General features: G+C 38.1%; 1 protein-coding gene across 2 annotated transcripts; it reads right to left on the reverse strand.

Moving 5' to 3' along the window:
* Positions 1 to 1,558: 1,558 nt before the first annotated feature.
* On the reverse strand, positions 1,559 to 13,803 carry rlig1 (RNA 5'-phosphate and 3'-OH ligase 1). 2 transcript variants are annotated; one of them, XM_088340452.1, is made up of 8 exons: positions 13,384 to 13,803; positions 12,036 to 12,153; positions 11,869 to 11,964; positions 8,949 to 9,065; positions 7,196 to 7,396; positions 3,616 to 3,785; positions 3,055 to 3,136; positions 1,997 to 2,126 (listed from the first exon to the last, which is right to left on the reverse strand). In XM_088340452.1, the coding sequence occupies exons 1-7, from the start codon at positions 13,471 to 13,473 to the stop codon at positions 3,089 to 3,091; spliced, it is 840 nt and encodes a 279-aa protein (XP_088196578.1). In that variant the 5' UTR covers positions 13,474 to 13,803; the 3' UTR covers positions 1,997 to 2,126; positions 3,055 to 3,088. The 2 variants fall into 2 exon arrangements, with proteins under 2 accessions (XP_088196577.1, XP_088196578.1); XM_088340451.1 differs by lacking the exon at positions 3,055 to 3,136 and having other exon boundaries at positions 1,559 to 2,126; positions 13,384 to 13,801.
* Positions 13,804 to 14,174: the final 371 nt, after the last annotated feature.

The raw sequence follows: 14,174 nt of genomic DNA on the forward strand, positions 1-14,174 counted from the left end.
CCTGCAGGACTTATTGCAAAATGAAAGGACTAAGCCTCTTATTGAAATCTAAATATCCAGTCAGACTTAGACCATAAAAAGACAGTGTGTATTATTGTCGGGTCTAAAAGAGGCAGACCCGGCCCAACTGCTGACCAAGGAATCCAGGCAAAGGCAAGAAATAAAGTTTTTGCTACTGCAGTAGGAAAAAGATTCGTCAGAGATGCAACGTGGCACGTTTGGCTGTCCGGATCCTTCTAACTACTTCCGGGTGCAGTAGCGCATTTATTGTAGAGTTACGCATGCGCATTACATACAATGGAAAAGTACTGAAATGCGTGGATCTTTGAGTGAGGCTATATATGTGTGTGTGTGTGTGTGTGTGTGAATGATTACTTGTGTATTAAAATAGAAACACAGGTTAAACAAGTTTATTTCATAGCAAGTTAATTTGTAACATAGGAGTCTGAGAAATACACAATAACTAAAAGTAGCTTACTTTACAATTATTTAGCCCGGGGTCGGGGATCGAAGGCTGGTGAGCCATATAATAATAATAATAATAATAATTTCCTTGTATTGTCATTCTGTGTAACAATGTACACAGAACGAAATGTCGATTGCACCTGACCCGTTGTAGCGAGCCGATGCAGCCGCAGCCAACAGAGGGCGCCGCCGACCACTTTTTAAGTCTTAGGAATGACTCGGCCGGGGCGCGAACCCGAACCTCCCAGTCTCAAAGCGGGCGCCTTACCATCTAGGCTACTGAGATGGCTATGAAATAAAATTGATACTAATTTGATTATATTATGATTCTTAAAATAAAGCCATTTCGACACTCGTGCTAAGCCAAGACTTTATCATAAATTAATGGGTTCTGTCCTGGATATATAGGACACAATTTGAAATACAGCTTACAGTTGAGGTGTCACACCAACAGACCAATAAATCACTAAATAATCCTTTTTATGGAATCTATTTAAACAATCTAGGTTAATTGTTGAGACACTGTATGATGAAAAGCCACAGAACAAGCCTTAACCCCAAACAACTGTTTTACCCAGAAGCTCAAGCAAAAAACATGAGAGCAATATGATTGGGTGAGCGGTATGAATGGGCGGAACTATACACATTGCATACACGCTTTTTCTGCACTGTAGGTAAATATGTTTGTATCCTCTTTTGCAATATTTTGTGGCATTTAAACCAAATAACTTTGCTTGCACCTAGTTTTGAAACCATTCACGATTTACGGATGACTTAACTAGTTTTTGGGGCACCAATTAGGACGCAACTCTGGACAGCTTTCTCCACTGTTTAATGTCCCTGGCCTGTTCTTGGGTCTTGGCAAAGTTGGCACTAGTACATTCCTTAATAAGTAGCTGCTGCCTAGAAAAAGGACTCTGAAGTAACAGTGGAGACAAAATTCAAGTGGTATATTTATATTGATAAGGGACACAGGTTCTGGCATAATTATCATTTCATAGATTTCATCAAATCATCCCCAGTGAAGTACAATGCACTGAATTAGCTTTTTGGGGCATTTTTATTTTTTCCTAAAAAAGGCTAGGCAAAAAAATGAGAAGTAAAATGGTTTATTTGGTCACAATGAGTCTCCGTGGTTTGCATTCTTCTTCCTTGTGATTTTTAGCACTCGTTTTTGGTTGCACTTCACTAGAGTCATCTGGTGGTCAAATAATAAACACTGTCCCTTTAATTAAGTTATCGTGTGCGTTTAAATAGCATTGCATAATCGCAATACAAGCAATATTCCAATAGGGTCATTTCCTGCATGCAAACAAACCCAATGTCATCAAGCATATAGCGGAATAGTCGTAAATACTGTACACAAATAAAAATTTCCTCAAAAATACCAAAGGTTAGCCATTACAAAAAAAGGATTGTATTTACATGTTTTTTAAGGTTTTCAAAACCTTTGAACAGGTTACAGACGACAATCACAAGTCAAAGTGGATGTCCTGCAGGCGGTTGAAATGATGTCCATTGATGTGGGATAAGGACACAAATAGACTTTTGTTGTTGTCACCCCCGGCAACGGCTGTCCCTCCTACACGGACCACTACCGGCTTGTTGCCCAGGTGAGTCCCCTCTGCTGGCCACTGCAGGCCCAAGTGGTGGCGGTGAATCTGAGACACAAAAGCCATCAAAATAAAATGGCGCACTGAATAGAGGAAACCTCTTAAGCCCAACCCCGAGTCAGACCTGTAATAATTTATAATAATTCAGTTTATTTGGTCCCCTTAAAGAGATTAATTTTCACAGACTGTACCAGGGAGGTACTGTCAGTGCTGTCACAGCAGAGAGTGCACCAGATGACCTATTTATAGCACCTGGTATTCCCAGGCGGTCTCCCATCTGTGTAACCAGGCCGGACCCTGCTTAGCTTCCTGGGATTTGTCGTACTAGGGGTTGTATAGCCCTAAACAGGACCGAGTCGGGCCTAAAATGGTATGAGTTACATTCAGGATAGGCCGGGTTTCTCTCTTGCTGACTTTTTGAAAAGTAAATTATATTTATGTTAAAAAAAAATGATGAGTGGTTACTAAACTTTAAACAGGCTGTCATTGTTCTTCTTTGTCTGCCTCACTCTCTCTCTCTTCAAAGTCCCACACTGGATTCTCAACAGACTCATTCAATGCCAGATATTTCAAATGGGAAGGGTGCTAGCCATTTTTTGCCAATTTTACTCATTTTAGAAGGCCTACAGAAGATTTAGTGCTCTGGCTATATAGGACATGTCAAATGAAAACTTGAACCCTCATCTTTCATTAGGGAAAAAGTATGATTTTAGCATTCATCGTTGTCTAGCAAACAACAGTTGAACAATGCCAAGTTTCTTCAAAATACTCATCTCAAAGAAAAAGTCTGGAAAAAACATCTTTTTGTAAAAGGATGCATTTCAAGCAGATCTTTTTTTGTGCGCGTTTTTTTGCATTTATGATGAACACAAGGGAACTTTGCCTGCAAAATAACATTCTATTGGAAGAACACCGAAATTATTCATGGACTTTGAAAGAAACTTTCAGTGCCCAATGTTTCTAGTGAAGTAATCACCTGATTTCGATCACTGGGGGCCACACATACTCTCTCAATTGCTGAATAGAGGAAGCAAAGCAACACGCGGAAGTGGGAACTCCTAGATGTGTAAAAAAGATCCGAATCAATGCCATTCCTGCTATCTAGAGGTGATTTATCAGACTGAAATCATTCCCAAAGGCTTGATACTTAGTGATCAGCAGTTCCAAAGCCTTTGGATGAGTTTTTTTTAAAAGAAACATTTTAAAAAAAAAAGGATTAAAATTTTTCAGTCAACTCTTGAAAAAACGTCGGTGATGGAAAATTGTCAATTAACGTAACCCCTGTAACCCAGAAATATAAATAAATATGTAGTTGTTTATACAGTCTTGTTTAACTTTTTTGTTACAAAAGACAAGCTTTAATTTGTTACCATACATGATCTAAATCATCCCGCCTCCTCCTGAGTTCTCACAAATAAATGATCAAATTTGGGGATTTCTTGGGGCTCAGTCCTGCAAATCAAGCTTATGGGTCTGGCTTTAAAACCCATGGGATCGGGTCAGGACAGATTTTTTATTTTTTAATTTGTCGCCTCACCTTGAAGAGAGATCCGTCACTGCAGTGCCAGACGATCCCCTCCACAAGGCCCTCGCTGCTGCCGCGGAACCACGAGTAGATTTGCTGGAAGTCCACTGGTGGCGGGTATTGGATGCGGACAATTCCGTGTGAAACCAGAAAGTGGATGGGTTGCTTCTTGCCTCCAAGGCCTGTCATAAAGAGGTCATAAATTTAAAACTGCTCCGCTCAAACATAAGTGTTAAAATTACTCATATTTTATCAGATTAAAGTGTAAAGATTTGGGGTTTTCAAAAAAATCAATATCTGATTGGAATGATAAAACAGCAACATTTATTATTAGCAAGGCATTGAGAAAAACATTACATGTCCCTAAAACTAAAAAATGAAAGATGTTTTTTTCCCCCCCACTAAATTCATTCAAAAATCGAATACTAAAATAAAATAAATGTTCGCCGATGACTGTTTCTGAGCTTAATTCAATCAAAATATTCCCAATAAATCATTTGGTTATTATCTGGGGTGCCAATTGACTCAACCAGATCCTCAAAGACAGCTGGGGTGGGCTCCAGCACTCTTGTGAAGATTAGGGATTTGAAAAATGGATTGATGGAACAGATTGTTGGGCAGCACGGCCGGGCAGTGGTTAGCGCGTGTGCGGCACAGTTCTGAGGTCGTGAGATCAAACCTCCTGTGTGGAGTTTGCATGTTCTCCCCGTGCTTGCGTGGGTTTCCTCCGGGCATTCCGGTTTCCTCCCACATTCCAAAAAGGTTAATTGGCCGGTCCAAATTGTCCCTAGGTGTGACTGAGCGAGCGAATTGTCTGTCCCTGTGTGCCCTGTGACTGGCTGGCAACCAGTTCAGGGTGTCCCCTGCTCCAAGATAGCTGGGATGGGCACCAGCACCCCCCGCAACCCTACTGAGAATAAGCGGTGCAGATAATGGATGGAACCGAGTGTTCTTAGGGAAGGTGGTCAAAAACTAATGACCATCTTCCCAAAAAAGTGATCGATTACTTTCAAAACTACGAAGAAATGCCAGTTATTATTTGATAGTACTGAGACAAATGAAATTAAATCAGGATTAACATATTTACCTTGGTCATAAATCAGTAAAATATTGTGGTTTATGGGTCCAAAAGTGTGGCCAGAAATTGTTTACAGATATAGATAAGACAAAATTGGAAAATTTAAACTTTGATGCAAACAGACAAGTCCATGTCGTGTCATAAATGACTAAAATTGATTGAAGCTCTTTGCATATGGGTGTTGCATAAAATGTCAACAATTTAGAGGGAAATCAAAGTTGGAATGCCTTATAAAATGCCAATAATCAAGGACCATCTGTACAATTCTGATACTGTAGAATATTACCATACAGGGCTACAGATCATATTTCCAAACCCTTAAGTTACTATAGCCAGAATTTGGTCTTAAATCAGTGATTATTTTAAAAGACTATATGCTGCTTTCCAAAAGCAATAACAATGTCTCCGGGCCTACAGCAGTGGTGTCAAACTCGTGGTTTCAATAGTTTGCTGCTCAATATGAAAGTTGAATGTTAGTGCAAACCCGCACCAGTGTTTTTTTTTGGTTTCATACGTCTTATTTATGTTGCTTATTATTAGTATATATTAGTATATAGTGAATTATAATAAAATATTTATTTTTATATCTGTTGAGTATTTGTGTGGGAAATAGTTACCTATGCGAGTGAAATGTTTTTATGTTGTGGAAAACCTAAAGCGACTCAGCCTCACCTGGACCCTAGCTCCGATGGCCCACACTTAAATTGAGTTTGAGACCCTTGGCCTAGACAAAGGGTGGGAAAACTACAGCCTGTGGACCACATAACATATCACACCAATAGAATAAAGTACTAGTTTTCTCTATGGAACTTTGTCCTTATTATCCCTTTGTGCGTCTACAAAAAAACGACAGAAACAGAAATACTACAAAATGACAAAACTATCAAATTTAGTGTTAAAAAAAAAAAAACATATATTGTCTTGCTTTCATTCTAAAAAGAAAAAAAATACTATAGGAATACTAGAAAAATACTTCAACAGTAATAGTATAACACAAAGTATCCTACAGATATATTACCCCAGAAATCCAACAAAAACACAACTACAATAATATTTCAAAATACTGAAGAAATACGACAAAACACTACTATGAAAATTCTACAGAAAGAAGCGGTACAAATGGATGGAGAATACCAAAATACTACTTTGGAAATAATTCCACTGAAATACTACACAAATACCATTTCACTAATATTATAATGAAAAATAAACACCACTAGAGAACTGTTACAACAGAAAAACTAAAATATCACTACAGAAGTATTACGCCAGAATTACTGCAACAATACAACTACTGTAACACAAAAAATACAACTGATATACAACAAAAGTTCTATAATAGAAATGCTACAAAAATATAAAAAGATTTCTACTGCAAGAAAAATACTACCACATAAATACAACAAAAATAAAACTACGGTATTGCTACAAAATAACTACAGATATACAACAAAAATGTACTATCCAAATACTACAAAAATATTATGCAAATGCTACTGCAGAAATATTACAACATGCTACAAATATAAAACTACAGTAATACTACAGAAGTATGAAAAAAATACAACTTCAGGAATACTACAAAAATACTAAAAAATACAAATACCATAATATGGTCTGCATTTATATAGCGCTTTTCAAGTCAATTAAGACCTCCCAAAGCGCTTTACAATGCGCTTCACACTTACCCATTCACACACACACACACCAATAGGGAGTCAGCCATGCAAGGCCTACGTGTTTATTATGGTCATTAGGGATTCAGTGTCTTGCCCAAGGAAAAGCAAACTTTAGATCAGGAGGTCACCAACGGGTAGTACTCTTAAAAAAACACATGTGTAGCCCAGGGACCGGTTCTAAAAATAGCTCACCGATGATGGGTCATTGTATTTACTAGGAAATTTGATTTCTAACTGACACGGGAAATCATTGATATAGTAGAAAACTGAATGAACCAATTACTTAAAGGGACAGTTTGTAATATTTAGTGCTTCCTAGTGTTACAAAAAAAAGTTTTCAGAAAAGAAACATGAATACTAGGAAAAAAACACATGAACTATTATACCAATGTTAATTTTTATTTAAAAATAAATAAATAAATACATAAATACATTTATTTTACACAGTGGAATTTATACTTAGATTGCCGCAATGTTTGGCTGGCATCCAGCCGCAGTGCTGTGCACTGTTGCACTGGCCCTTTCTCGTACCAGACAACACAGTGCCATCTGCTGGTCAGACATTATACACTGGGGCTCTAAAACAGGGACCTAAATACACTATTTTGCTTTAATTGTGATCGTTTCAAAACCAATTTGATGAGATTAATCGATTTCAAAAGAAATATAACATGGAGATGTATGTGTGTATATTTATAAATAAAAACATTGGATTGGTCTCTATGATTGAAGGCCTCTTGGCCAAATCCTTTAACCCAATCCGGCCCCTTACTTCAAATAGTTGCCCACCCCAGGCCAAGACAGTAACACTTAACATTATTAAACCAAGGACTACCGTAAGGGTTCCCATTGATGTTTGTCCCGATCAGCTCCAACGTTTGTTCCTGGAGCTCCTTAAGAGGCACAGCAGCAATTTCTAACAACTCGTGGTCGTCATTCACCACGGGTTGGAGAAGTAGAACGGTTCCTGTTCCATAATCCACAGCACTTGAGTGCCAACAGTATTGCTTGTTACCATCCTCCACTGGAACCCAACCTAAAATACAAAGGAAAATATTGTGTTGAACTTTAGTAAATCCTTAGTGGAGTCAAAGCCTAAAATAAGTTCCTTTGGGTTCCTCCTTTTTCTGTAAATACAGTAATCCCTCATTGATCGTAGGGATTACACTCGATAAAGAACCTTTGACAGGCAAAATCTTTCAAGTTGAAACCCTTATTTCTTTACAATTAAATATCATATTTTTTGCACTATAAGGCGCACCCCCCAAAAATGGTCTTTTGTCATATTTTCCATACATAAGGACTATAAGTCGCTACAGTCAGATACTGTAGGTCAGTCAAACTTATTAAACCCTATCGGACTGTTGAGAAGCAAATACGTTTCTCAGACACATACAGACACGCTGACTGTATGATGTCACCAGTCACTGAAATATGTCATGCCACATGTCATTGGTAAACTTAAACACTTGGGATTCAAGATATGCTGACCATTTAAAAATATGGTCATCACAGAAACATTACATTCAGTCTGAAACAAGATACCCGAATAGAATATAGCCGATGTCGTCCTTCAGCCATCACGTTCAATGATAATACGCAACCATGGTCCCCTTACATCCCTAAGTGTCGTGAATCCAACCGTGTAAAATGTTTACGTACTCTAAAATACGCGATATTGCAGACCAAAAAAATCTGCTGAAAAGAAATTTTGATTGATGGACGTTGCTTGTTGTTAGCTGTCCGTTTAGCCCCATTGTTCCCGTTTACAAATAAACAGACTTGTAAAATAATTTTCTGTAGGCAAAACAACACTAGTAATTCATAAAAAGAAATGAGAAGAGATGGAAAAAAATCCACAGAAAAGAAAATTATATTTGGCAAACTACAAGTTGCAAATGGTGCATTATGCAGCCAAAAACATTTCACTGGATTTAGTGATTTGGAGCAAAACTGATACGTTGGTAAGCATGTTCTTTATGGTACCGTTATTTCAATTACTCTTAGTATGTTATGACATTACTGATATTACCAGGCACGTCAATCATTTAACGTTCGTATACCGTAAAATTATTATGCCTCTTGTGCTCTATTTTATTCTAATTTTATATTGCCTTTCAAGATGACATGTATGTTTTTGATGTTAGATTTTATTAAATACATTTCTTCCACAAATCCAACTTGTACCCCAGGTTCAACTTGTACCCCAGGTTCAACTTATTATGTTTATTTCCTTCATAACAATGCATTTTTTGGGCTGGTCTGACTTGTACTCCGGCGCGGCTTATAGTCCAGAATTTACGATACTACTGCACCGTCAAGTAATGAGTAGCCAGGCGACTATCTAGCTAATCGGAATGCACAACACAATGCACGAAGCAAATCCGTCAAGTAGAGAAACTGTGAAAAATAAACAGAGGGATTACTGCGCTCAAATAATGTAAGAAATTGTAAGAAAATACATGCTCATCAAAAACAAACAAAACTGATTTGGAGCATGGAGCTTCTAGAGCACAATTTTGTTTCTATAAATTTAGAATAAACACAAGTGAAAGCTTCTTCTTCTACAGTTTGTAATATCATCAGACCTGGAATGTGTCCGTGTTCATCAGGTACAGGATGACCGTTGTGATATTTGACACGGTGAGCCGGAATCCACGAGTCCGGCACAGTCTTAAAGTCCTCTTCCACATTCCATGTGAAACCTAAAGCCACATTGACAACAACAATGTGATTAAGGTGCTAAGGAATCATGGTCCAATTGCGGCCTACAAGACTATAGTTTTGGGCGTTGTTGATATGGATGCTCCCTCCCTGCAAGTTTGTTAGGGTTCAAATTTGAGATGAGTACAGAGCCCCACCAACTGGACACACTGAGCCAGTGTCGCATGCTTGAAACCAGCTACCTGATGTCGCTACAGACGCTGCCCTACTTACAATCGTTTCTAAGATTAATTTGTTTGTAAGTTGCTTCAGTGCTGTATTTTGTATGTTTAAGATTTTTGTAAGAGTGTAAAGCTTGTATAAGTAACCTGTATTGTACAAAAAAAAACATTTCATAAAATAATATGCTCTATAGGGGTAAATAAAGCTTAGTTTAACTTACTTTTGGAGGAGGTCCTCCAGCAGCATCCCTTCGCTGAGAACAATACAATAATAAAGCAAAAGGAATACAATATACAAATACCCAATGTGACATGCTAATACCCACTGTAGCGTGTTGTACAGAGTATTTAAACAGTGCTACATAAATAAAATAAATAAAAACTTCAAAGTTTTTAGCCCGCTGGGAATACAGTATAAAATGTTTACACACGAACTAGGAAGAGGAAGCCGGATTTCTTCTTTGTGGTGAATGCTGGGTGACCTCTCACAGCGCCACGTGGCGGAAAGAAGAATTACAGTACTGTCCTCTACTCGGAAAAAGGTGCACACAATACAAAATCTAACTTACAGCAATGTCCAGATATTTTTGACATCCCGAAAAAAATGTTCATATCTACCGTTGTTCGTAACTCGAATGTTCGTAAGTAGGGGAGTGTCTGTACATGCAAGAGCAAGGGACTGATGAGGCATTTGGGAGGACACCAAAATGCACTTTTTTCTGTGGACATTACCCAAAGGATGTGGGTTTTAATTTCACAATATTGTAAAAGTAGCTGACACGTTTTTCTTTTGAATTCTACAAGCAATAAGGGCAATAGTAACCAGAACATGGCGAGAATACGCAGAACTTCCCAACAGTAAAGACAATTTTGAGGTCAACTTCCCCTTGTAAAGTACTGCTGTGAAAGTTAATACTTTAACTTAAGTTAATGCAAACTGAATTTGAATTTGAACTCACAATTGACATTTACTGAATTTTTTTCTTTGTTACTTTTTTACGTTTTACTTTGACCTTGACTTCAAAATACCGCAAATTATGATTCTAGCATGCATGGTTCAAAAGTTATGCGTCTTGAAACACGGACCAAGAAGTCTAACGGAATCATGATTCTAGCATGCATGGTTCAAAAGTTTTGGCTTAATCGATTGCCAGGGTGCGGCTCTGTTAAACCAGTTGCAGAGATAATGGAAAAGGATCGGTTATCATGTATCGTCATACCAGTGCCAGGAAGCTTTGGGGGTAAAGTGTGTTGCAAGGTACTCATCTCTGCAGAGCAGGACTCCGCTTTACAACAAAAACAACAGTGGCCAGATGATAAAACCAGTACTATCTGTTTTAACTAAAAACAGCCTGGAGAGGGTGCAACAACCCTGTACTTGTCGAAAACATACCACGGGAAGCGGACCTGTGATGACCCATGCAGTTCAGGGATCCGTAAGCACATGATAATCTTGGAGATCGATCCACATCTCCCTGCAATATTCACTAGCTACTTCCTGGTCTGACCCATGTCAGTGTGTACACACCACAGGCTAAAAGTCTTAACAAAGAAGAGGATTTGATAAATATTTTTTTTGCAATATAATCACAAAATATTTTATTAAAAATGAGCAGATCAAGGACTGCCGGGGCCAGGGTAGGGGAGGCTGAATTCAAGCTAAACGAACAGTGGATGCAACTTGTAAAGTAGTTTTGGTAAGTTTCTTCCTTTTAACAAAGTTTGTTGAACATGTTTTATCTTCTTGACGATGGTTAAAAAACAGGAATTGCATGTATTTACTTCTGTTGTATCGTTATACCTAACACTACAGTCACTTTCAACTGTGTTTTACCTTATTTTTCTCTTATTGCCTTAACTCATCTTGAGTTAATCTTGTATTTTTATCTATTTAATATTCGTAATATTTTTTCATGTATACATGTATAGTTTCTTGGTTTCTATTTTTAAGGTGGCAAACTGTGTGGACTGCAAAGTAAGAATATCATTGTGCAGGGAAACGTGGTTCTTTGCTGTGCATATGACAATAAACACTTTGAATTGAATTGAAAACAGGGGTCTGACTTGCCTTCAGTCACGAAAGAGCAGATATAATTTTATGTGACAAATTATTTTCCGAGAAGCAATGTGCATCACTTTTCATGTTAAAAGTTCCAGCCATGTTCAGAAAGTTAATAAACACTGTTAATATACACATTAAAATATTTGGTTTAGTAAGTTTTTAGTATTTGGTGTATTAATTATTGATTTCAGTATGTTTTTTTTATTTGGAGACCTCATTTTTTGTAGAAAAGGAGTGGAATTCTTTGATCGGAGCTTTTCTTGAGGAAAACGAGATTGGGCCCAACCTAACCCAGGCCCTAGCTGGAGAGGCCCCCCCAGGTATCGAGTTAGTGACTCCTGTGCTAAAGGATATTAGCTGTGAGCTGGAGCTTAATAGCTCTTTGGCAATCCTAAGTGGCTCCCTCTGTCAATTTCTAGACTTCTTTCCAAATCGGATTATGACGGATCAGGCCGAGCAAGAAGCGCTTTTAAATCAACACAACCCGACTACAAAATTATCTGTTTTATGTTGCAAGGCGATGCCAGTATTAGCATTTACTTGTGTTTCTTATTGAATTACCTTTGGAGGTCCTGTGCAAGTATTGGTATTTCTTGAATCTCTTCTCTGCCTGTTTATTAGGTTTCCTGTCCAGTCGAGCCCAGAGGTGCAATTTCCCTAAAAAGGTGGAAGCAAGGAAAAGTTATTTTACCGATATTAAATTGAGATATGTTGTGGTGATTTATCACCTTTGTAGTGCGTAATGTAGCAGCAGGTGCCGTCCAGTTTCTCAGTGGCCAGTGCGGTGTTTATGTCCGCGTCGAGCGCGGCAGGATTCAGAATGGGGGTAGCAACCATGTTATATGGCTAAAAAGACAACAGCAACCGCAAAAACATTTGAGCAGTGACAATTGGTTTAATATGCAAACCTTCGCTTTCCACAATGCTAAGACATTTATTTGGGAAGTTTGTTGCTGCTAATATCATTGACTTAAAGCTTCCGCCAGTCTACAAGCATTTCCCGGTAAATTTTACTTGTCTCATTTTATATAGTTTATTCAATCTTATTCCCCTCTTACGAGTTTTAACACACGTTTAGCCTGGAGTGTGACACTCCCATTGTAAACAATGTTCATCATGTTGTTATCAATGACAATAGAAAATTCTAATTCTAAGTGGAATTACATGGGATCGAGATGTGACCATCAATTAGGATATTCTACATATATATGGGATATTTTACTATAGTCCACTTTACTGGGTTAGGTGTAATATATTTGGGCGGCATTAGCTCAGGAGGTCTTGGAATCAAAAGGTCGCAGGTACGATTCCCAGCTCCTCCAAGTTATATGCCAAAGTGTCTTTGGGCAAAAGAATGAATCCCTAATGTCCTCGATAACAAGTAGTTGCCTTGTATGGCTGACGCTGCTATCGGTTAGTTAGTGTGTGAAAGGGAGAAGTTAATGGTAAAGTGCTTTACTTCATTGACTTAAAGCGCTATATAAATGCAGACCATTTACAATTTTTAAATTGATGTTTACTATGTTTGTGTACTGTGACTCAATGATAAATCTATTCCAGCCTGGTAATCCTGGAAGGGGGAATTGCCACTTGTGAGGCCCCTTCTCAAGGTTTCATTTTTCCCTCACGCTGAGGTTTAAAGTATTTCCTTGCGATGGTGCCATTGTAATCCTGTGCAGTCATTTGAGACATTTTTGCGATTAAGGGCCATACAAATAAATGTGACTTGACTATACATATTTATCAAAAAAATTGCACCATAAAGAGGCTTAATCTTTAACCAAAGCCTCAGTATGTTAAGAGGATACAAGTTTACCGCGTGCCAGCCAGTGACCTGGCTGCATTAGATGCATAGATGGGAACATAGGTGGAATATAAAACACTTTACTTAGCTTGCAGGTTACCTTGTCACAGTTAATCGTGAGTCGCCACATAACGATTTACAGAAACCACACGCAAATTCAGCTTTCAAATCAGACGTAATCAAAGTGGAAATTTTTGGCGAATAAGTGACAAATGAAATGAAACCACTAACAGCAGCTTAATCTATTGATCGTTCTTGTGGTGCACACTCACTTGGCAGTCACGTTTTCTGGACGGTTCTTCCTTGACTTCCGTTATAAAAACACACGACACCTTTTGTTGGACCGAGCCGAGCCGTCTCATGTTGCTTTATTTGTTAATAAATAAAAATGGAAATGTAATATTTGAACGAAAAGTAAATAAGAGGAGAGGATGATTTTCGTGGGCTCATTTAAAGCCGACGCGTGTTGTATATCCGGACACGTGACGTGGTTCTTTTCCTTCTTCTACGATTCAAAGTGTTCTTTCTTCTCGCGAATAATTGTTTTTTGGTAGTTTTTGTTTGTTTGTACAATATTCACAAATTTGAAAATAATTGTAAAAAAACTGTTTACGAAATCATTTACACGTGCAGCAGCAAAGAAGCACGAATATCGTGTTGTATATTAAGACAGTATGACGTACGCTTTCCTGCACGTCACACATATTTTACAGTGACACGCCCCCTCCCAGGACACGTCAAAGCATATTTAGGGCAGTAAATTAACGTAACAGTGATGTGTTTTCATCTCTTTATTGCTTTAAAAAAAATATGGTTGGCATTTAATTCGTAGCAGCAATCAACACAGTCACATTTTCTTTATGAAGCACTTTGAAACGACATATTGATGTTGAAAATGTCAGGAAAAAATGTTAAAACGTCATATCGTCACGTCATATTGTCAGATATAACAAAATTGTGAATATGCTTGATGGCTGTGTTTTGCTGCTGTTGGTGTCGGTGGATTTGTTCGGACCAAAGACAATCGACTTTGGCCTGGACGGATCTATTGATACTAACAAAG

Source organism: Urocampus carinirostris, chromosome 7 (assembly GCF_059441175.1).
Source record: "Urocampus carinirostris isolate Australia breed hairy pipefish chromosome 7, RoL_Ucar_1.0, whole genome shotgun sequence".
NCBI classification, from domain to species: Eukaryota; Metazoa; Chordata; class Actinopteri; order Syngnathiformes; family Syngnathidae; genus Urocampus; species Urocampus carinirostris.